General features: G+C 31.0%; 1 protein-coding gene across 3 annotated transcripts in view; it reads right to left on the reverse strand.

The window, feature by feature from the left end:
* Positions 1 to 778: 778 nt before the first annotated feature.
* Positions 779 to 23,222, reverse strand: part of LOC148308462 (5-hydroxytryptamine receptor-like) — a 196,449-nt gene continuing 174,005 nt past the window's right edge. For all 3 annotated transcript variants that reach the window (XM_088261675.1, XM_088261674.1, XM_088261676.1), the window contains exons 4-5: positions 10,357 to 10,466; positions 779 to 2,001 (exon numbers count right to left, since the gene is read on the reverse strand). In XM_088261675.1, coding sequence (XP_088117801.1) covers positions 903 to 2,001; positions 10,357 to 10,466 — 1,209 coding nt within the window. In that variant the 3' untranslated portion in view covers positions 779 to 902. The remainder of the gene's footprint in view (positions 2,002 to 10,356; positions 10,467 to 23,222) is intronic.

The raw sequence follows: 23,222 nt of genomic DNA on the forward strand, positions 1-23,222 counted from the left end.
ATGGTTGAAATTAATGCGATAAGGGAATACTAGCATAGTGAAAAAATCTTATAGAATTTTATAACATTGAACATCTAATAAAGTTAAATATTTTAAACTTAATATTGAGCAAAAGTACTGAATGTTTATACAGAAAATATTATAGAATATCTTACAAATATTTATTTAATCATTTATTAGTATTTCTCATAAATAATTATATTTTATAGTAACTTACTTATGAGGTAAGAATTTGTCTTAATATTTAATATTGAATTAAATTATAAATTACTTATCAATTTCTTAATTACATTTAAGCGATTCTTATTTACATACATACATCTTTTCATTATAATCTATTACATACCATGAAGATTATATATTTACACTAAGTAATGAACATTTCTACTGTATTTTTAACAAGAGATTACAACTAGGAATTCGTTGTCATAGAATATCTATTGTGATTAATTACAATTTTATTAATTAGTGATATTATATTCATTATATTTACAAAAGTAACATGGAATATTAGTTATATAGTAAGATCATGTAGTTATTGTTGTAACTATTCAATTATAAAAAATTATACCTACTTCATATTAGTAATTTATAGATATGTTTTTACTAAACGCCAAAATTTACTGCCAATTGACATGACAAACTTGACGTGAAATAAATAATTCAAAATAAATATTTTGTATGTACAAATCGTTTTATAACATTGTGATATTTCTATTAACTTATTATAAACGTAAATATTAAATATCATGAAAAATAATTAGTAAATTTATAGGAATTTTCTTATTATTCTATCATAAAATTTGCATATTATATCCTAATGGAAAATGGAAAATGTTCTTTGTTTATCACCATTTAACCACGAATATTTTATTACATCAGTTTTCATAGGGATTAATATTTTAATATTTCTTCGGCCTTCTCCTTCGATGCCTACCAAATAATATCCTCGCAAAAGCTTGCCGAAAATCGGGACTGAAAATTGTATAAATAACAGGATTGAGCGTCGAATTGAAATATCCAAGCCACAGGAAGAAGCTGGCCATGTAATCGTTTATAACGCATTCTTGGCAGATGGGCATCACGAGGGCCATGATGAAGAAAGGGAGCCAGCACACCACGAAGGCTCCCGTGATGATCGCCAGCGTCTTGGCGGCTTTCCTCTCTCTCTTGGCTTCTAGACTCTCTTTTTTCTCGCGTGCCGTATGGACGGTGGTATGTTCGGCTGGCACGGTGCGTTCTACTATGGCAGACGTCACGCTGCCTTGAGTTTTGTTCAAAATTTCTATCCTGCTTATGTCGCTCATGTGACTCTGGTGGCTGTTAGAGCCGTTGTTGGTGGTGGTTGCCGTAGATGACTTCTCCGGGGAAACATTTGTGGATCCGACTACTTGAACGTTTTGCGAATTGCTCGACAAATTTGTTGTGGCTACATTTTCTGAAATAGTGAACGCTGTTGTTTTCTGTTCGTGCCTCGCTTGGGCATCGTGGAGATCGTCGACCGTATCCACAGTCGTAGTGGACTGCCCTTCCGTTAGAAGCAAAGATGCCGCGAGGGTTTCGGCTGTTTTCGCTGATCTATTTTTCTTCCCGTATTTCTTAAGATTGAGGAACTTCTTCTTGACTGTCGAATGATTATCGCAGTTTTCTGGAGCGTCTACATCGAGTTTGACCGCGGCTTTCTTGGCATTATGTCCTTTGTGCTCGCGGTTCCGCCTGATTCGTTTCCTGGCCGTTTGGAAGATTTTCCAGTACAAGACAAGGATGACGAGAAGAGGGACATAGAAGGTTGAGCAAGTTGCGAATATTTGATAGGAGACATCTTGGCTGACCAGGCAGCGCTGCTGAAGGGTGATGCGGTCCATGTAGTCTGGATCTTTCCATCCAAACTGGGGGGCCAGGGAGACTATGAGAGCTACACTCCACACTAACACGATCATGGTGAATATCCTGCGTTCGTTTCTAGTGTGGATATAGTCTACATTGGTAACAGCCCAGTACCTGCAATGAGAAAGAAAATTTGAAGGCATATTCTAATGATGGTTGTGATTGTTTGTTTTACATGTATTTTAATTTATTTTTTATTTGTATGAGTAATATATATATTTTTTAAAAAATAATCTCAAATGTGCAACATAATGGAGAGACAAATATAATATTTCAGTATTATTATTTTTAAATAAAGAAAGGGAATTGTTAAATAAAATCAAATACAGCAATTTTTCCAATATTATTGAATTAATGAATCTACAAAAATACAGTTCAAAATACAAAAGTACAAATCATAAAACTAGAATAATGGGTGTAGAGGTGAGTAAGATCCACTATTGGTTTACTATATTAAGTGAGGAAACGGATCGTTCGATAAGACCAGATCAATTGAACGATGAATCTTTCGTCGGACAGATCGCGCCAACGAGAGGGAACTTTTATCCCGAATCTTATCGACGTCAGTCGAAAAAATGTCACTGGAAATTTTTATATACAATTTTCGTTAGGTTGACAATGGCCAACACCTGAAAAAGACTTTAAATATTTATTTTTTAAATCGGTAAACCTTTCTTTTAGAAAAAATCGTAGCGATATTTTGTTTGGATCTTAGTCCCACGAGTTAAAAATTAATGAGTTAATATGAGTTATTAGTGATTCAATGAATTAACGATAAATTAATCAGTGAATTAGTAAGCCAGTGTTCGGTAAGGAGATTGAATAAAATAGGGATCCGGTTACTTAATCACAGTATGTGAACCGATTACAAAGATAAGTTAATAATATCAATGATTCAATGAATCAACAAGAAATTAATTAGTAAGCCAGTGTTCGGTACAGAGATTCACGCAAATATGGATTCGGTTACATAATCACTTTGCTAACCGATTATTAAGATCGGGTTGTTCACAAACGACCCACGTCCAGTGTATGGTAGAGTGCAGGTAGTTTAATATGCAAAGTAACCATTGGACTAATAATTTGTCATGACGTTTGTTTGAAATCCGAGTCTGCAAGTTTAGAGTTTCAGAATTACTGCGACGGTAAACAGTCACTAGCAAGAGTTTATCGCAGTACCCACTCGTACAATTAATATTGCACGTGTTGACATTGTGTTTTCCTACATCCGAAGCAAACACTCAGTTGGAACTGATCGTGAATTTTAAGCATATTGATACAAAGTTCTACTTGTCTGAAGGTGGGTTCAAATTGCAACGGATAGTTTGAGTTATATAACCGTTAATTCAAATATAACATGAAGATAAAGACACGTTTGATTTTCATTAATTGATTCGGCACTCAATTAATGAAAATAATATACCTTGTTATGGTTGGAACTGGTCGTAAATTTTAGGCATATTGATATAAATATCTACTTTTAGGGTTCAAAATGCAACGGATAGTTTAAGTTATATTATAAAAAATAATTCAATTAGTATTTGAAATACGGTGTTTGAAAATGACGGGGAATGCATCGAACCAAGTAATTTTATTTTTTGTTATTATTTGTTATTGTTCGCTTCCGTGGTTACCGTGTTTAACTACCATGCTGGAGGACCCGGGTTCGATTCCCAAGGGGAGGGTGAAAATAAATATTAGTGATTTTGCATTGTTTTTTTTTGGTCATTTTCAAAATCAATTTGACGAAACAATGTTTGTGCTTACGTTATTACAATCTTTATTTATGTAATTCGTGAAAATGATAAAATATGGTATTGTAATGAATATTTAAATGATATTTGAATAAATTTTTAAACGTAAAAAGCTAGATATGAAGTGAGATCCGGTACCTTTTTTGTTTAAAAAAATCCCTGGTCATTACCATCTAAGCATTACACCACGCTTTCAGACAATACCACTATCCGATAGTTTAAATTAGAAAACAAAAAGGATTTATATAATTCATCCATTTTGGACATGGTTGGTTTTAAAACATAGTGGCGCAAGTTTGGTTCTCTATGAAATAAGTTGGAATAGTATGTAGAAACGGGCCAATAAAACGGAACTGATAAGGAAGCGCCACCTCGTTTGAGTTGCCGGTACTAAATTGCTGATTTATGCCCGTTCTCGGGCCAAAATAAACATAACAATGATAAACCGACGATTTACGATCGCTTTGTGCAGCGGGAAAATCACGCGACCGGAAAATACCTCCGACATTGTCATCCCTACGTGAACCGGGCGATTGCGGGTAATATTTTATAGGGAGCTTCAGCGTCGAAACGACTTTTCAACAGGGGGTGCATATGTTATACGAGATGTAATAAATAAGTCAATATATCGCTCACTCCTTTCAAGAACGTCATAAATAAAAAAAAACTAGATTTTTCAGGAGAACGTTTTTAAAGTTTAAAAATATAACACAATATATTAAAAATAAATATCAAGCCACTTATTGATCTTTTTACTGTGGAACAGATATTTTTAGGTAAAGCCCGAAGGTTTTTTCTCCATTTGAAAAATATTTAGTTTATTTAAAAAAAATAATTAAACAATACCTTTTCTTCAAAATGCAAAATCAACATTTTCTGCCCTGTAGCGGGTAAATATTGAGTTAAAAATATGCCTCTTTTGCTAGTACATTTTCTGGGCATTCCGAAAACATGCACAACTGAAAATTGTCGATTTTTGATTTATGACGTTCTTGAAAGGAGTGAGCGATATGTATTTTTCATATGTAACGTATTAATTAGATAATTTATAAAGCTGCATTTTCTCGAAATATCACATGAAAGGGTCTTCACAATTAAGATGTATTTTAACATAAGTAAATAATTATTTTTCATATCAATATGTATGATATAATAAAAATGATAAAATATGCAGACAACAAGCCTATAAAACATAGGCTTTGGATGTTTATTCATTTCGAAAAAAATCAAGTTAATATTTTTTTCATTGCATAAAAAGCGTACCATTACTATTGAAAAGATAAAGCACATTTTTCTGACCGACAATAAAAGTAAAAACAAAAACAAAAAACAATTAAATTGACTTTCATTCCTATTTTCCTTCGGAGTTGAGGTGCTTTTCAGCAGAATAATTTCTACGAAAATTTGAATTGAATGTGAACAAAGTCCGGTGGTTTTAATCTGCAATAAAAATGGTTTATACCGTAAAAGAGAGAAAACAAAACATTGATTTTTTTCTGTCGATGTTGGTAAAAAGTAACTCAATTTAAGCTGTTATTACATTTGTCTCTTTTCAAAGAAACGTGGACTGTCAAATTTATACGTAGACTGAAGTCATAAAACGAAATGTACTATACAACAATTTGAGTGTGTTCAAATACTTGTTCACAAATCTGGATTATCTCTAATTACAAGAGTTATTTTTCATATAATTTTTTTGACATCTCAACATACATGAAGAATAATATGGACGTCTGGGTATTTACAAGGCTTACGACAATGTTTTAAAATTCATTCATATAAATAGAGCTTCCAAGAATTTGAGTAGTGTGGTTGTCAATCGTGGGTAGAATTGGTGAATGTTACACTGTGTAAAATGATCACTTAAAACAGCCTATGACGGCCGTAAGCCCCGTAAATGCCCAATATATATTTTCTTCTTTATCTATGTTTAGGTGCCAAAAAATAATATGAATAATGTGCTTTGATTAGAAGTAACATGTTCGGGTCCCCTTCAAAGTATTCACATCCCCGGTGCGTTGGGGATGTGAATGCTTTTATGGGACGTCACGACGCACACACTTATCCCAACGCTGTTTCCACTTTTGGACACAGTCCTGGAATGCATCTTTTGTGAAGACTTTCAGCTGTTTCGTTTCGTTAGCCTTAATTTCGGGAATCGTCTCAAATCTTCATAATTCCGAAGGTCTTTTGATTTTGGGAAACAAGAAGAAGTCAGAAGGAGCGAGATCAGGTGATTAGGGTGGCTGGAGAAGAACAGTGGTCGTTAATGGTCACGTGTGTAAAGTGATCACTTAACCAGCCATAGCCGGTCGTAAGCTCAGACTTTCATATTCTTCTTCATCTATTTTGAGATGGCAAAAATGAAAAATACTAAAACTGGAGCTGCATTCTTCTTCTTTTTGTGCCACTTCTAACGAAGATCGGTGATCATCATGGCTATTTTCACTTTAGATGCTGCAGCTCGGAACAGAGATTTGGTGCTTCTGCCAAACCATTATCGTAGGTTTTTCAGCCATGATGTCCTTCGGCGTCCTTGAGTTCTTCGCCCCTCATGATTTCCTTGTATGATTAGGTGGAGAAGGCGATATTTTTCATTTCTCATGACGTGTCCGAAGTACATCAGCTTTCTCTGCTTGACGGTTGGTTGGTTGGAGCTGCATTATACAGTTATATTTAGAAGTCCTCTTTAAAACGTTACATTTCCATTTTAATTGATTTTAAGTAATCAGGAATTCTAGCTTGTAAAATTGTTACGTTTTGATGCGATGATTTCATACTGATTTAACATAGGATTGGTCTCGTTTTGACAACTTCATAACATTATTTTATTTTTTGACATCTCATCAAAGATGAAGAAGAATATGGAAGTCTGGACATTTACGGGGCTGACGACCGTCATTAATTGGAGATAATACAGATTTGTGAAAGTATTTGGACACACTCAAAATATTGTTCACAACTTTAATTAAGATTTCGATAGAATACAGTAAAAATAACAGATTTGTTTTTAAAAGATTTTTTTGTGCAATATTGGGCATGTAACTTTTTGGTGAGGACCTCCACATACTCGTATAGTAAAATTCGGTTCCACCAAGAAATATCAGTAAAGAAATATGTTATCGTTTTTTGTTGTTATTTAAACGGATTATATTACAGTAAATTGCCAGTTACTGTACAATCAACTATAACAAGGTGTTGTAACAGAAATACTTATAAAACAAAAGTATTTTATTTTATTGAAATAAATTTTGATTAGGATTGAAAAAGCTATATTTAGAGCTGTTCTGCCTTATTCAAGATTACATAAATTCAAACATGAAAATAAATTATCCAGAGTACCTAAGATTAAATATTTATTTGTGTTTGTATTTCCATTTTTCTTCTCCGATTTCCCTGGAACATTCACGTTTTGTATGATATACTTCTTTACTTTGTAATTTTACCAAAGCCAAAGGGATTATATTCTCAAGGGATTAATGCTTGATAAATTAGAAAACATAAAAAAACGCAATATTTTCTTACTCGTGTATTATAATATCGTAGGGATTTGGAGGGAATTATTTTCAATGGTGGAGTACTGCACATTTATGGTTTTTCTGAACATTTAATTCAACGGCTTAGCGGCATAACAAAGGGGCATCCTACGTACGTATCTTCGTGACCCGTCAACAGGGTCATGCCAAAATAGCCCGCTCACAAAATAGCTCCGTCAAAATTTTATAAATCTGTACAAAATTTGTAAAAGCGTAGGTACATAATGGGTTTCCTACATTTATAAAAGTTTTCAAGAATATTCATTTATTTACAAATGCACAATTCTCATTCAAAAACACAGTTTACATGAAAAACTTTAGATTTTAAAATTTGAATGAGATTATTGTTATTAAGAAATTTGTATGTGAGTTGCTGCTATGTCTAAATAGGCTTATCCGTTTCAAGTAATGTATATGTTCATATACAGACACACATGTGAAAATCGTTTATTGAAATAAAGAATATTAAAAATGTATATTTTTTACTACCTTACACCTATGTTACTCTGACTTCAAGTACGGTATATACACACACACACACACACACATATATATATATATATATATATATATATATATATATATATATATATATATATATATATATATATATATATATATATATATATATATATATATATATATATATATATATATATATATATATATATATATATATATATATATATATATATATATATATATATATATATATATATATATATATATATATATATATATATATATATATATATATATATATATACATAAATCAAATAAGTATTTGGGTCAGTTTTGATTACACCTGATACCTCGGCGAGATGTGATAATTAGGACATAAAAAAAACAATAGTAAATCCATTAATCTTTTTCTTTCATTACGATATATCCCGCTGTGTCAAGCTGAGTGTGTGAGAGAAAAGTAATCATATTATATCCGGCCGGATAATTAATCAAACCGGGAACGAAAAACACAAATTCCTCCCAAAGATATACCATTCACTTCCGTTTCGAATTTATATCTCTCTCCGGGACGTTTGGGATAATAGAATCCAGGGAAAATATACGTATTGGATTGTATCGGGATAAGCGGAATGACGAGATTTATGCATATCTCTCGGTGTACACTAAAAAATGAAACCGTCAGTGGCGAATTTACAGCCAGTTACACTAAGCAAGTGCTTTATGCAAAATATATAGAGGGAAGGCGGGAGGACTATCGCTTTATGCTCTTTCGATTTCTTATGTAAATATTAGCTGTATCCGGCCACGCGTTATTGTGGCTCAGTCTGGTTAAATAGAAAAGAAAGAAAAGAGATGACACACATGTTACTATGTTTAATTTTCTAGTGTTCGTGGGTTTAAGCAATATATCATACAAATCCCCAAATATATACTTTATGAAAACAAATATAGAACCACAAGATCTAAAACACAGAAATACATAAAAAAATCAAACATGTTTACCCACAACGAAGGTTTGATAGTCCCAATAATTAACAATAAATATTTGGAATACTGCAATATATCGTTCCAAACATTTTTAATTTTGGAACGATATATTGGTTGAAGGTTAGAGGTCAAAATAAAATATAGAACAAAGGCGAAATAAGGAATGGGTAAATGATCAAGAGTTAATTCTATGAAAATCGTAACATAGTTTATATTATTAATTTTTTCTTTCTTTTTTGTGTGTATTAGATTAAAATGGATAAAAACAAAAAAAAATGTACGTAAAAAGAACTCCACTGACAAGAAACACAAGGTAGCTTGATGGGTCTTTGAAAAAAAAATATTTTCAATTTGTTTGTAATTGTTCTTTAAATAAATGTATACAATTTGTGTACATAAATAATAAAAACATGAACAACGCTTGTTATTTTTTTGAAATATTATGCGATAAAGCTGTAAAATCGTCTATACCTACTTGGAAGAATACTATCCCCCACTAATTAAAAAGCTCTTTTATGCTAACATAAGGTAATCAAAACTCTACCACTCGTGTGAGTTTACTTTTTGTTGATTGGAATATACTGATTCACAGTAAGAATCCAATGCACAGAAAGTTTGAAAAAAAAAATTAAACAATGAAAAAATTAAGCCCTTTACCGTTACCGAGTGCTGAGAATCGATACTTCGACTTTGGTAAACTAACCAAAAGCAAGTCCGTCGATATAACGACGATGATGCCAGTGTATTTACACGGTCGAGCTAGAAGGTTTTGTAGCATCGTGCGTCGATTCGTGATTTCATAAGAAATCACGAATCGGAACATATGTTTCGATTCGTCAATAATATTCTCAAATAAACCAATTTGTCAAAAAAAAACCTTTTAAGAAAAAAATAAAAACAGATTCACGTTTTCGTTGTTTTTGTTAAAACCTATTGTTTTCGCCCCAATAACTTGTACTCAATTTGAAATGGATCATTTTTCCAAAAAAAAAACTACATAAAAAAATAATCTCGGCACTAAAACAGTTGATTACAGCTTTAAAAGAGGGTAAAAAGCTTTCAAACTAGAGATGTGACTAATGGTTGACTGTTACTTTTTCAATTACCCGATTGGAATGGCATTCGTAACTTTTCTGAGTTTATTTTATCAGCTTATGTATTTGATGTCAAATTGTCAAAGGTTCTTGGAAAAATGCACACATTAATATAATAAAACATTACACAATATAAATGAATTACGCAATACGTGAACAAATTTGTGAAGTGATTGGAATTATTAGCTTTAATTAATCAAATTTAAGGCTGTACTCCCAAATATACAAAGTCAGTACGCGTCAGACTGCGCTAGAAGCCACACGTGTTGTCCACGCACATTTTTTTACAATACGTATTGGAATTTGGTGAATAAATATGTTTTAATAATTTGATTGACTCCTTCCCTTTAAATAACTATTTTCTATTCAAAACCGTTTATTTATTTTGGAGAAACTTATTTTTCAATACAACGTTAACTACATTAAATGTTACCACGGTTTAAAGAAATTTAAGTTACGGGCTATTAATTATTCCGCCATAAAAACCGAATCAAGTATTCAACATACTTTTTATGATTCGGTTCTATAATTCGATCGCCATGTCTAGTAAAAAGCTTTCAAACGATAAGAAGAGAATATAACTCTGTATAAAGTAAATTTCGGAACAGCATTGTTAAGCGAATGTATAGTTACCTGTCAGTCGCAATGGCTACAAGGTGAAGAATAGAAGCTGTACAGCAAAGGACGTCACTCGAAGTCCACATGTCACACAGCTCAGCTCCCAGAATCCACCCTTTGCTTATCTGCAAAGGATAATGTGAAAATCATAATTAGAAAAATGTACATCCGTAACGATATTATGAGTACCATATATTCAAGTCTTTGTACACAGATACTAGATATTACTCCACAAAAGGGTTGTTATCAATAATTAAATCTAGTATTAGTATACAAAGGTTTGAGCTCATTCAAAATTAATCTCTTTAAAAACATAAAATGGGATTTGTAAAACTGAAATTACTATAAAACATTTAAAAAAATGCATCTTTAAAACTGTACGTTACACCCTAAATACAACAAAACTAGTAAAAAATTATATAATTTATTTCACTCCATTCTGTATTATATTATTTGTTGGGGTGGTACGAGAAAATGTGTTATTATTTAATAGTTTTATTGTTTCCCAAAAAATCAATAGTAAAAATAACATCGAGACAAACTCCCCACAGTGGATATATTCAACAAATTATTATTTATGACAGACAATCAGCTATGCGCGAAAACAATTCTTACATATGTATCATTTGGCCATGGCGTATTTGATTGCATGTAAACTGTCAAAGTTCGATGTGATGATGTCAAAATAGTGTCAATGCTCGATGTGATGATGTCATGATGGTATCAATGATCGATGTGATGATATTTTAATAGTATCAATGTACGATGTGATGATGTCATGATGGTTTCAATGCTCGATTTAATGATGTCATGATGGTGTCAATACTTAATGTGATGGTGTCAATTTTCAATGTGATGACGTTAATGTTTGATGCGATGGTGCCGTAGTGGTTTCAATGTTTAATCTTGTAATAAAATAAAATTTTAATGTTTTCATCGAATATCAAATTTTATTATTTTAATAACTGTAAAAGGTGCATAGCTTAAATTTATTTTGTATTATATTTCAAAAAATATCTTAACAGGTAATAAATTGATTCACAAGTACCCAAAAAATATTATGTATTGTATTTCCAGTATCATTATTTTCAAATACATATTTATGATTATGAATTCAGAACGTTTCGAATAATATATCATGAAATATTAAACCGAATATAATTTAAGGTACTTTGTCGTTTTTAACCGAAAAACTATAAATTATGTATGCGAATTGTATTGAAATAATGAAAAAAATAATATAGCAGCAAAAATTAGATATTCTCTTTTGTTATCTGTTTTCTGGTTGATTTATTATCTCAAAAAATACAGAGTAATAAAATACAGACTAATTTAACAAGCATGTGGTAGAATTGAAAGAAATTAAACAATTATAAAAGAATTTAGCTGAAACGGCGAGTAAGATATATGACTGCAAGCTCTGCCTTCCTGAAAATAATTTCAGTTTCCCAGAAGAATAATTCCACTGCCCTATTTGCGGTAAAGCCTTTGTTTTTCTTATATATCCTTTCCGTCACTTCTCACTCAAGAGGTGTTTCCTTCTCATAAATCCATCTCGCCAAAAGCGGCCCTTCATATTATAATAAATATTTTCCGAAGGGTTTAAATTGAAGGCATTATTTATTTTGTCATTTCTATTGCAATCTACGTAATCCTTTCTCCCCTATTTCGTAACTTACTTCCAACGAAATTGAATAACAAAATTTGCAATCAATCTGGGCAGAGTTGAAACCTAATAAGTTAATCTAAATAAATACATATTGAAGTATTTTTATTGTAAATCCACATCGGTTTAGCTTTGCGAGGCTATGTTATTTGTAATCAATCTGGATACAAGTGGTGAGTTAGTGCTAGAGTTTAGACCAACTCGTATTTGGTTTCAGGTCTAATACTAAACAAAACTAAAATATCGACTTTGGAAATTGTTATAAACCTAATAATACAATTACAAAGGCAATTTTGTTATATTCATATTTATAACGAACATTTTTTTTCCTGTCACAGATAAAAACACTTGTCGCAGGTGGTATTCAAATGCAACTTTGTGCACACAAATTCTAAGCAATCAGTGAGTGACTTTAGAAGATTTTCAATTTAAGTTTTACTTGGTAAATACCAAGGTGGGTTTTTCCCAAGAAAAACTTGGATAGATATTACTTCAAAGTGACTACCGAATCAATTCATTATATTATAGTTTTTTGTTATTATTTAGAAAATTTGCGAGTAGAATACACGAAAATAAATCATTTTGATTTGTTTTATGTGGAATATTACAAAATAAATTCAAATAAACTATTCAAGATTGTTCAACGATTTGGAACAAAGCATGTGTTTATAATATAAATCTGTACGTTGTGTATACCATACTACGAATCACAATGCATAAATTTAGACTTGCAAAAGCCGAGAGGTCAAGCAGTTTCACTATATAGTTTGTTAGTTTGTAGTCTCGAATCGGTACAAAATTCTTTATATTTTATTTCTGCTACTATGCCGTCGTATCTGTACCGATGCCTAAGAGACACAATACATTTTATACCGGAGCAAAACTGCTTTCGAATGAAAAAGGTTCTCGTATTGTAATATTGTAGAGCTCGGCAAAAGAATCGCAAGAAAATCCTTACTTTTTAATATGAATTTCTTGGGTTTCATCCGAGATTGTATGAGTTACCGCACACTTATTATTTACAGGGGCGCATCGCCGTTACTTTGCGCAGTTTTAATAAGAAAAAAACCTATTTTACGGCTGTGTGTATACGCTTACTATATGGTGACAAGTTAAAAACCGCCCAGGAATTTATGCGGGAATGTCATGAACACAATTAATGTCTTCAACGCGACTTTTTTGAGAACTATTTTTAGTATAACTACAAAAGCAATTTATTTGATATTCAGAAAGGTTCAAAAATATGTTGATATGAATTATTTTATAGTTTTGTGGTAATTATACATACTTCTGGATGGATTTTAGATATCTACACGACATTTTACACACACACACATACACACATACACACGCACACACATACACGTATTTATATATATGTATAAATATATATATATATATATATATATATATATATATATATATATATATATATATATATATATATATATATATATGTATATATATATACATATATATATGTATATTTATATACATATCTATATTTATATATATATATATATATATATATATATATATATAAATATATATATATATATATATATATATATATATATATATATATATAAAATACTTATTAACCAACTTATTAACTTATTATTAAAAAACTTATTAACCAACGCGCTTTTTCCCACAGGCGTAGGCAGAGAGAATAAAACACTACAAGAATCTGTATTTGCAAACAATCTTCGTTTGTATTTCATTTCAATCTGTATTTGCAAACATTTTGAGTGTGTCCAAATACTTGTTCTTAAATCTGGATTTCTCTACTTAGGAATTTTTCATATTTTGACATTAAATTGAGATGTCAAAACGTCATACTAACTCCTAAGTAGAGAAACTCAGATTTGTAAACAAGTATTTGGACACACTGAAGATGTTGGAATATTATTTCATTTATATTTAATTTATTTTGCAAGCGAGCTAATGTTCATCAACATCTCTCCAAATTCATTATTGTTATTTTATTTTATTTTTCTTTTTTTCTTTCACTTTCTTATTTTTTTATTATTTTTAATTTCATTGTATAAAAAAATGTTGTAAAACACATATGGCTGACTAAGTATTGCACCCACCACTTAGTCAAGCTGGAATAAAGAGTTATTATTATTATTTTTATATCGATCGAATTGGAATATTAAACAAGCATGATTCTAGTCTAGGTGTATAAAAATATATTATAATTTTGCCACGGACACTCAGTTCGTGACTTGTAGCAGATGTGGCTAATAATTATTCGCGAAGTTTCAGCGTTATAAAATTTACAAGACCCGCAGAGATTTTATAACTGTCTCAAATACAAAGATATTTTATTTTAATTTTTATGATTATATGACAATAACAGATACATATTTGTCAGTATTGAGAAATAGTGTTTGCATATTTTTTTTATGTAGCTAACATTTAAAACATTTAAAACATAATTTATAATTAAAAACAGATTTTTTGATAGTAAAATATATTAATGATATAAAACATATTAAAATAAAGTTAGTAGGTACATTGATAAATAAAATGTTGAATTAAAGTTAAAAAAGCACATACGTTCTTTTAGCTACATATTTTTATGAAAAGTTATAAATTTTTTGAAAAACAAAAGAATTATTGGTTCTGGTGATAATTTGCTAGCTAGATATTTAATTTAAACAGTAGAAAATGATGGTAAAAAACAGTTTAAAATAAGTAAGTATCAGGTATGAATAACCAAAGAATCCCCTTTTCTTTTAAAATGGATAATCATTAAATTTACGCCGAGGCGTTCAGATGCAAATACATTTTTAATGAAAAATGGTGCCGTGTGTCATTAGCATTTCTTGTCCAAGAATGTTTTCCAAGTGATAAAATGTTAACTGTTGATTCAATCGGAAATATTTGAGTAAAAAGTCCATGTTTTTATTTTGGTCCTCATAGGAATGAAACTTGGAGCTTCTAGCATGGATAGTAAATGTAATAACCACTACGCTATTGAGGTGGCCGAAAAAACTGTATATTTTTCTCGGAAGCCTGCTAAAAAAACTTATCGAATTTGTGAGCATTCCAATAGTTTATTATATTTATAAATAAAATATTTTCAATCCAATAAATAATAAGTATAACACCTGTCATATACACAATTTAATATACATTTTTCCAGACATAATAATTAAAAAAAAGATCATTGCATTTTTAAAACAATAGATATTCTCCGTCCAGTCTAGGGGCGGTTTGGTTACATTGCCACAGAAATATATAAAATTTATCTCTTTTTTACGCGATCAAAATGATTTGTGTAGTTTCGCCACAGAAAAAAATCCCGTCGACAATTTACACACCCATAAATTAAGCGACAACTCGGCGAAATAAATACAGACTTATGATTGTTTGTTAAACCATTGTTGACATTCATATACTAAAAGTGACAAGAGATAAATATCTCTCTTAACGTACTTTTTTCGTAAATTGAGAAAAAAAATAATATCACTTGCCTCTCCGTTTTTATATTTCACTGATTTTTCAAAAAAATATTTTAATTTTTATTAAAATATTTTAACTATAAATTTTAGTATATTTTTTTACTGTTCCTAAATAAAACTAAAATTAAAAGCAAAATAAAATTAGCTAACTATTATTATTACATAACTCATCTGAGCATAACCATAGGATGTAATTATTTTTGTATTTTTTGTTGTTGACATCTCATCAAAGATGAAGGAGAATATTGGATTCTGGCCAGCTGTCAAGAAGCACCCTACCCACCATGAGTAATGTTTAGTATTGTGTGAGTAACTGTCACGTGCAAAACGTGGGGTTACCATCTGGGTAAAAAAAAACTGTTTAAAAAGTTTTTATTATTAAGGTAAAAAAGGAATTTCTTACATTCATATGACTTCTTATAGATTTTAAGAAAACGAGGTAATTATTTAGTGATCATAGAATGTAAAAAATATTTAAAAAGTATTTATTAATATAGATAATCAAGCTAACTTTCCCATCAGTTGTAGGTACATCGGGGGCTATATGATTCAAAACCCAAGTAAGCAAATAACCAATACCGCTACGTACCCAAAACAGATGTTGTTTGTAGCAAAGTTTTGTGAAACCGATTTGGTCTACCAAAAACCGAAGAACGACGAGAGGCTAAGCCGCGGTTATGGACCATTCATCCCTAACACTTTTGTAATATAATGTATATGGATGTACGTACATTCTACATAGTTTGTATTTAAGACCCTAGTGTTATAGCCCAGTCGTTCTGTATTATAATTTTCCAGTAATTCTGCAATCTCTCAGATGAATTGGGAAGTATGTTTTCTAGGGATGGAAAGATAAAAAAGATAATGACATGAGCGTGAATGCTGAGAGCAGAATAAATGGTGCCCTGAAATCAGTTATCGAAATGGTGGTTTTTGAAAGATATCAATGTAGATCTGGTTTAAAATATTGATAAATGGGTAAATTTTGGAACAGGTAGATGATTTCGTATATTTGGGCAGTATGATTTCGATGGATGGAAACGATGTTAAAGATATAAAAAGGAGAGTGAATACTGGAAACAGAGTGAATGGTGCACTGAAATAAGTTATAGCAAATAAAAACCAATCAAGCTTAAAGGACACAGTACACAACGGAGTCCTGTTTCAACCGTAATGTATGGTAATAAAGCATGGAGTTGGCAAAAGTAGGATGAAAGTAGACTAAAAAGAGGAATGATGCCCTCTCTTTCTTTGATGGTCTGCCCGGCAGTCGTCTACCTTGAGGTTGGCAGTGCAGTGCGATGGGGGTCTGGATGGTTTCAGTTTCCTCACATGCGCATACCATTATCTTCTTAGTTGTCTTCCACACCTTACGACGTCTTGGATCACTCATATTTCTCTTATCCTCGTGTTCCTTATTCCATCTCGTTGACTCTCGCCAGATATGCTCCTTAGGGTCTTCATTACAGACACTCTTAGCGCGTTTTCTCGTGACCGCGGTGTCCTCTCTCATTCGATCCCATATCGCTCACTCCTTTCAACAACGTCATTTATCAAAAATCGTCAATTTTCAGTTGTGCATGTTTGTGCATGTCGGAATGCCCAGAATGTACTATTTCCCAGCAAAAGAGGCATATTTTTAATATTTACCCGCTAAAGGACAGAAAGTGTTGTTTTTGCATTTTGAAGAAAAGGTATTGTATAATTATTTTTTTAAATATACTAAATATTTTTCAAATAGAGAAAAACCATCAGGTTTTACCTAAAAAGATCTGCTGCGCAGTATTTATTTTAAATACATTTTATTATATTTTCGAAATTTAAAAATGATCGCCTGAAAAATCAAGTTTTTGTGATTTATGACGTTGTTGAAAGGAGTAGGCGATATGTCATGATGGAATTTATAAAATATTTACATATATATTTAATATATGTTAATATTTTTAATAATGCAATTTATTTCTTAAAATTTAGTCTCAAATATTGGTTCGACAAATTGCTAAAAAGGGAAATTTTGCGTAAGCTTTCAATGTATTTGATTAATACAATTTCGTACGTAGCGACTGGGGTACGGTCGTTACAAAGGATCTATGTATACTTGTATAAGTAAGTTGTTTGTTTATAAATTAATTAAAATAAGTAAGGTTCTGGAACTTGATCGAAGAGGTCTAGTAAATGACGCGTATTTTGGAGAAACATATTTAGAATGGTTAATTTTGGGAAAGGCTGGTTTTTTTAATTTGTGAGAAAATTAGGCTTAAACGTAAGGGAGATCAAATATTTAAACGTTAAGGGTATTAACAACAACGGTCTAAGGATTAAAATATTAATCATGACATTTTTTGATCTTGTAGGATTAACGTTTGTTAATAATTTATTATTAACAAACGTAATAATAAATTATTAACAAGTAACGCCTCCGTAGTGTAATGGTCAGCACGCTCGGCTACCGTTCTGGAGGTCCCGGGTTCGATTCCTAAGGGAGGTAAAATAAATATAAGTGATTTTTTCACTGTAATATTTATTCAATATTACCATGGACTGGTACCTGAAGCGGAGGGCTGATCACCTTTCCTTCATGTGTAAACGATCAAGATAACACTGCGTTTATATGACACAGTGCCATATGCACCATTGGGGTGCGGATAAGGGTTTAAAAAAAAAAATTTAAATTGTTTTCGGCATTACTGCCTTTACAAAATGTATAAGAATAATACATAGAAAATAATAATATATTGAAATATAATTAAAAAAAGAAAAACAATGAAAAAAGAAAAGATAAGTATAAGTTATAAAAAATGCAAAACTTGGTGAAAATAAAGGTTTAAAAAAATTTGTACAAATTAGGGAAGCTAATAATCACCATAAAGTTCATAGCAAGAGATCCAAAAATTGCGCTTTAAATTTTGACTTAATGATATTTATTGAAGTACTAAAAATATCTTATGAACGCATCTAGAATAATCGGACATTGCTAATTTTAATTTTATAATAATTTTTACTGTACATAAAACTTATCTGGACTCTAGATTTCATGGGAATTGTGAGAGTACTATACAAAAAAGCTACTTAAAAAATTTATCGCAATTTTGTCACTCGATTGGATCACACCGAAAAAAATAGAAGAAAGGAAATCTTTCTCTGTTAAATCCTATCCTCACCTTATGGTGCATAGGGCACCGCATCATATAGAAGCGGTGTTATCATGGCCATTAAATACAAAAGAGAAATTTTATCAGCCCTGCGTTTCAGGTACCAGTCTAGGGTAATATCAAATGAATATTTGAGTGTAAAATCACTTACATTTATTTTGACCCTCCTGAAAATCAAACTTGGGACCTCCAGTACGATAGTCAAGCATGCTGATCTTTAATGCGATATCTATCTATATCAATTAACTTAGTTGAAGATTCATTTCAAGTAGATAGATAATATTACTGCAAAGTTAAGCCAAATCATTTAATGTAATTTCATTTAAATTGACATCTAAACGTAGGCAAATAAGAATTTGTAAGTCTGGTACTTACAAGGCTTACGACTAATTTAATTAATCTTATGTACGTATTTAATATTGGTTAAGACTTTGAGTGATTATTTAGCCCTAGCCACAATGATTTTGAGTTACAATATATACCACGATATAAACTCGATAAAATGGAAAAATCGAAATACAACATTTTGAGTGTGTCCCAATACTTGTTCAAAAAATCTAGGTTATCTCCAATTACAGGAGTTATTTTCATATTATTTTTTGACATCTCATTAAAGATGAAGAAGAATATGGAACTCTGGGTATTTTCATCTCACCAATAGATATTTCTAGTGAAGTTCTAGTGATACAAGAATAATGTTCCAAAATTGGTTCATATATATAGAATTTGAATAGTGTGGTTGTCAATAAAGGGTTGAATTGGTGAATGTTACACGTGTGTAAAGTGATCACTTAAACCCGCCTATGAAGGTCGTCAGCCCCGTAAATACCCAGACTTCCATATTCTTCTTCATCTTTGATGAGATGTCAAAAAATAATATAAAAATCGATATATTTATCGAGAGTCGATATATGTAATAAGAGCGTCATTTTTGCGATGAAAATTCAGAGTTATTGAGTTTATATCGCGGTTTACATGAGTTTACAGCAGGGCGACACAACTGTGATAAGGGTCCTAGTGTGCAAAATGTTTATACGTATTTTTTTATTATTTTAGTATCTAAATGTATAAAAAAGCTTTATATTATTTTTAAGCGCCGTCGTCGTGCGTCAGTACTGAACTTAAATAAAAATCCTTTCTCATAAAATAACCCTTTCGTTTACCAACGTTGTTGACCGATGTATCCAAGGAACACTTATTTTAAAACTTCAAGTTTGATGTTTCAAAATTGAATTTATTTTCGATGAACCCTTACCGACATCGGGAGAGGAGAGCTTAAAAGCTTTCGCCATTTTGTTGCGTCACTTGCCCGAGGGTGTAAGAAACTGTTTTTACTAAAGTATATATATTTAGAACGGACGAAGTTTGAAGAAGCCACCGCAGCAGTCCGGTTACATGTGTAATATGTACGGACACGTTAAACTACTAATAAACTGCGAGCTTCTGAAAGTTTATGCTAAATTAACTTTAAGAACTTGTGCCTAAACTGAATTTATAATAATTATGTTTTGAGTATGATCAAATCTGTTAACACAAATATCGGATTCTACCCAGGGTTGACAATAAATTTAATGAAGGGAAAATAATCTTCGCGTATAAATTAGTCCAGGGTAATCAATATAACATTTTTGGTGTCTACAAATCCTTGTTCACAAATTTTGGTATCTCTTCTTCGAAGTTTTTTTTTTACATTTTTGCATCGCAAAAAAGATGAAGAAGGAAACGGAAATCTAGGTATTTATACTTACTACCTGTCAAAGGCAGCTTTAAGTGATACTTTATACATGTGTTACATTCACCCTTCTACTAATGATTCACAACTCAAAATTTTGGAACTCAAACATGGATCATTTGTATAATTCTCACGTTGCTTCGTGTGTAAGCTAACGGCAGTGTAAAGATACTGTCCACCTCCGTAGTGTAATGGTCAGAACGCTCGGCTACCATTCTGTAGGTCCCAGGTTCGATTCCCAGGGGAGGGGTCAAATAAATATAAGTGATTTTTTTCACTCCTATATTTTTTCAATAGTATCCTGGACTGGTATCTGAAGCGGAGGGCTGATCGCCTTTCCTTCATGTGTTTACGATCAAGATGACACTGCGTTTATATGATGCAGTGCCCTATGCACCATTGGGGTGCGGATAAGGGTTAGGTAAGGTTATAGATAATGCCGTTTACTTGATTAAGCTTTTATTTTAGCAGAGATATTTTTATTTTATTTAATCTATATTAATAAAAATGTCAATTTTCGTTTCTTCAAAATATTAAATCTTATAAAGTTATGTACCGGTGGCTTTAAAATTTTTTTCAAATCAAAACTCCCATACGAAAGGAATCCAATAACACTGTATATATGGTATATATCTTTAAAAAAAATTCAATATGGTTGTCCAATATTAAGCAGAATGGAGAACGCCAGCCAAATGCCAGTTTGTAAGCTTCGTATAAAAACGATAACCGCTTCATGCCAAGTTAAGATACATATCATACGTAAATCACATATCATATGTAAATAATATGATAGGTGATATCACACACCGACATAAATCTCAAATTTTCACATTTTGTGGTAAAAATCAAAAAAAAAATTTCTAATGATGTTTTGGCACTTAACTGGTACAATATATGTATTTCCACATTTTTATTTTATTATTTGTGTCTGTTTATTGTCAAAAGCTCTTGAAACAAAGCAGCTTAAGGCGAATTAAGGTAAGCCGGGTTGAAACTAATAGACATATTTGAAAGTTGTCTGAAACTAATGATTGGCGTTTAACGGATAATTGACGTTTTGACTTAATTTGACACTTCTATTATTTATGTGTTACAAACTAAATACTTCAAGATATGACGATCCTTGCATATTGATAAAGGAATAAATTAAAATGTCAACTAAATCCATTATTTTTAACGCGTCGTAGTTGTTTTTATTGTTACATATAATAAAGTATCTAAATTCAAAATAATTTAGTCTACATATGTTTTTTTTTAAATATTACAGTGAAAAAATCACTTATATTTATTTTATCCCCCTTGGGAACCGAACCCGGGACCTCCAGAACGGTAGCCGAGCGTGCTGACCATTACACTACGGAGGCGGACAAAATTATATTATAAAAATCCTAATTATAAAAAAAGTGGTTAAAACAAAGTTGTTTGATTTTATAAAGTTTATAAAATGTGCCACAAAGTATCTGCAAAAAACATTCAAGAAATATTTTTTTTCATTTGTAATCAACCAAATTCATTCCGCTTTTTGGTAATTCGATTTACGTTCCCTCATCTCACAATTAAGTAATTTGTAACATACCCATCACACGGGGGTGAAATTGGCAATATGTATAATACATATGTAGATATATACTGGCATCTATTACTACCTTCGTGTATCGAATTAATAATGAAGCAAATCACTACACAGAGTAAATATTACTACATAATATGCATATTGTATGCCTAATATCATACCGTCCATAATTACACCATGGCAATCAACGAAAATTAATATTTTCGTTAATTGATTCGGTAATAATCACTTAATAATATCCATCTATTTTTAATTTCAGTTTTACTTGGTAAATACTACTGAAAAAGTGGTATTAGCCAAGTAAAACTTTAAAAAAAAAATTAGTCTTTTTATTTGCAATTTTAGATGGACATAAATAAATTCATTGTTGATGATTACATAAACTTTAATACTTCTTTTGTAATCAATATTATTTCTGGTACACTTAAAATTTATTCTCTTAACTCATTTGGGGGCGAATATCTTAAAGGTTCTTTGTTGATAATTACTTACGAAAATTAATTAAGACCTTACGAAATCTTAAAAAAAAAAACTTAATTTTCCATACAGAATAGTAAATATTTATTTACCTTTATTTTTGAACCTGAATTAATTCTTATTTATGTTAAAATAACTGGATAAATTATAAGCTGCATAAAAATATAAAATAATGTTTCCAGGCGTTTACTAGTATGTAAATTAATCCGAATAGGATCATGCAACTATTCAAATAAAAGGTTCTTTGCTATATAAAAGCATCCCTAATTTCTAGCCATAGATAGCTATTGTGAACTCGCACATACTACTCGTTTGTTCCATATTTGATTAATTTATCTAGAAGATTAAAATTTTTGGCTTGTGTGGTTGTCAATCATGGGTAGAATGTTGCATCCGTGTCAAGTGATCACTTTACCAGTCTATGAGCTCTGTGAATACCCAGACGTCCATATTATTCTTTATCTATGTTGAGATGTCTAAAAATAAAAAAAAAATAGAAAAAAAAATGCATGAAATAATTAAAATAAAAATAACTCCCAAGTGCAGAAACTCCGATGTTTGAATAAGTATTTGGACACACTCAAAATGTTATGAGATATATTTTTTTAAAGAATACTTGGTATTTTAACCGAAGCATTATTATAATATGATACTGAAACGTAAAATTGAGCTCGTTCCGTTACCTTTGTTGCTTAGTGTGTTCCGATATACAAGTAGGTACTTACTTCGTTTTTCACGCATTTTACGGCGAATTTATGTTGCGGGTTTGAATCGAATATGAAATATAATATCGCATTGTATATTTCGT

Source organism: Brachycentrus maculatus, unplaced genomic scaffold, assembly GCF_059751285.1.
Source record: "Brachycentrus maculatus isolate JH-2025_06_01 unplaced genomic scaffold, ASM5975128v1 h1tg000165l, whole genome shotgun sequence".
NCBI classification, from domain to species: Eukaryota; Metazoa; Arthropoda; class Insecta; order Trichoptera; family Brachycentridae; genus Brachycentrus; species Brachycentrus maculatus.